We start from the raw sequence: 2,524 nt of genomic DNA, 5'->3' as shown, positions 1-2,524 counted from the left end.
TGTGTGTGTGTGTGTGTGTGTGTGTGTGTGTGTGTGTGTGTGTGTGTGTGTGTGTGTAGCTCAGGGTTCATGCTGTGGCTAACCACCCCAGCTCTGTCTAATGCAATCCTTGCTGGTGGCAGTCACACTGCACCAGGGGCTAGGCCAGTACCTCAGACCTCATCCCCTAAAACATCTCCCATGCCCCCAAGGCTGTGTCTCGCATCACAGATGTGCAAGAAGGATATGGTTTGCCCAAGTCCACTCAGCTGGAAATTGGACATTGGGATCTAACCCCAAACCATCTCTTAAAGGGGAAGGCAGAGTAGGAGAAGAGGGGCTGCACGGCACTGCATTCAGCTTGTATATGTATGTATATGTGTTGGGGGGCAGAAACTGAACCCTCCCCAATCATGTCCCCAGTCTGCCATTCTTTAGTATCCAGCTCAGGGCCGAGCACACAGCAGATACTCAGCAAACAAAGGCCAGGCATGCCGTGTGCACCTGGATGGCTGCCTGGTTCTTCCTCTGTAGGGTTCCACTTTTCTATCCTGTCCTCTGGGCTGGGAAACAGCTAGGAAGCCTTGGTTGAGTAACACTAGGGACCTCTGCACCTTCTCAAACATCTTAATTGTTTTTGAAAGAGCCTGGGAGGCAGAGGACGTGAGCGGGAGTATAGGACAATGTGGTGGGGATGGGCCAGGGGGCCCAGACTCCCAGGAGAGATATTTGCCTTGAGGCTCATGACTCCAGGGGTAGCCAAGATGGCTACCCTACCCTGTGTCTCTACGGCTGACTGTCCCTCATCCCTCAGCTAGATTATACAATCACCCTCAGTCAGAGCCTCCAGGGTCCTCTTCTCGGGCCTGGCTCCCTCTAGAAACAGAGATTGCTGTCTGCACCAGCCAGAAAGGAACTAATAGGAAGTCTTACTGCACATGCTGCCTGGATGGGGGATGGAGGCCCAGGTCCTGCCCTTCCTCTTAGGTCTGCAGGTTGGTTAGACTGCCTTCTGGGTGCTATTAGATTAGGGCCCTAGATTAGGGCCCCTAGCCAGGGCAGTATACTCGAGTTTCCCCTGAGTGGAGGATACCCAGAGAGAGAGCAAGCGAGCAGGTACATCCTCTCTTACCAGCCTGAGATGGATCAAGGGACCATGGCCACCCTGAGCTACTGCGTGCATGGTCCACTTACCACTGAGGAAGTTATAGATGATGGGGTTGGCGGCACTGTTGGCATACACCAGCCAGTGGGAGAAGGTAAAGCAGGCATAGACAGCTTCCCGGTCGCTGGCTTGGCGGAACATCCCGAACACTCTAATGCCAGTGGGAAAGATGGAGAGAAGTACGACAGGTGGGCAGGGTGAGAGTGCCCACAGAACTCTAGCTAGAAAGTCTAAGGGTCCCCAGTGATCAATACCACCCATTTGCGGCACTTGGTTTGAGATCTTGACCACAAATTTGGGTACCAACTTTGGGTATCCAAGCATGGATTCTGGCCAGAATGGGACAGCGATGAATATGATTTTCTCAATCTCCACCTTTCTGATCACTTGGAGCCATCCCATTTACCTTCTCATCCATCCCAACAGAAATAAGACATCATGGACAGCACCCATTGTTTCCAGGTAATAAACAGAGAAGTACACGCCCCAGATCCCACAAGTGCGGATATGGCCGAAACCAGGCTGGTTGCTGTCCACTGCTCCATGACCTTCCACTGATGACTCCTGACCCCTTATCGTCTGTTGTCCTTGTATCCCTCTGCCTAACTGGTATTCTCCCATCCCATGATGCTTGCTTCTTCGTGTCTGCCAAGTCTCTTCTCGGGGCCCTAACCTAGGCTGGCTTTGAACTCATGATCCTCTTACGTTGGCCTGTTGAGTGCTGAGAGCATAGACACTCACCTCCCAGCTTCTCAGAGAAGCCTTAAATAGCAACAACAATGTATCTGAGACAACCCCTCCCCCATCACACTCTGCCCTCTTCCGGCATTTCCTTTTCCTTCATAGTCCTCACTGCCTCATACACACTGGTTTTTCCTTCTCTCTCACTGGAGTGTAGCCTCTATGAAGACAGAGATTTTCGTCTGTCATTTGTAGTCAGGCACCCTAGAACTTGGGACCCAAGGGCGTGGAGAAGGGGCCTTCCCAATTGCCTTTGGAAGGAGGCCTGATATCCCCACGTGACCCTAGAGGAGATGAATATGGCCCGGGGTGGAGAGGAGTGGAGTGAACGGGAGTCTTCTTCAGACCCCGAAGCCCCTCCCCTCCCCACATGGCTGCCCCGTGTCCTCACCTCTTCAGGACATTGAGGACACTGATGGGCAGATAGCAGAGTGCAAAGACCAGCAGAACCACCATTAGCATCTTAGCCGTCTTCCTCCGAGCTCGCATCTGCTTCACCTCAGCCAGGAAGGCTCGGGCCCGGGGTTGGGGCTCTGTGCACAGTCCCTGGTGCTGAGCTTCCAGTTGCTCTGAGGGCCGCTTCCAGTTCCGCACCAAGGCTGATGTCGTTCCGGGGATCTACACACACACACACACACA

At 53.3% G+C, this 2,524-nt stretch overlaps 1 protein-coding gene across 1 annotated transcript in view; it reads right to left on the bottom strand.

Annotated features, from left to right (window-relative positions):
- Positions 1–2,524, bottom strand: part of Hcrtr1 (hypocretin receptor 1) — a 7,780-nt gene that overhangs the window by 1,203 nt on the left and 4,053 nt on the right. Inside the window, exons 6-7 of the mRNA XM_005353161.2 lie at positions 2,277–2,503; positions 1,174–1,295 (exon numbers count right to left, since the gene is read on the bottom strand). Coding sequence (XP_005353218.1) covers positions 1,174–1,295; positions 2,277–2,503 — 349 coding nt within the window. The remainder of the gene's footprint in view (positions 1–1,173; positions 1,296–2,276; positions 2,504–2,524) is intronic.

Source organism: Microtus ochrogaster, chromosome 10 (assembly GCF_000317375.1).
Source record: "Microtus ochrogaster isolate Prairie Vole_2 chromosome 10, MicOch1.0, whole genome shotgun sequence".
In the NCBI taxonomy this organism is placed as follows: Eukaryota; Metazoa; Chordata; class Mammalia; order Rodentia; family Cricetidae; genus Microtus; species Microtus ochrogaster.
Note: the sequence above shows the minus strand (reverse complement) of the source record. Positions and strands in the feature narration are given on the sequence as shown.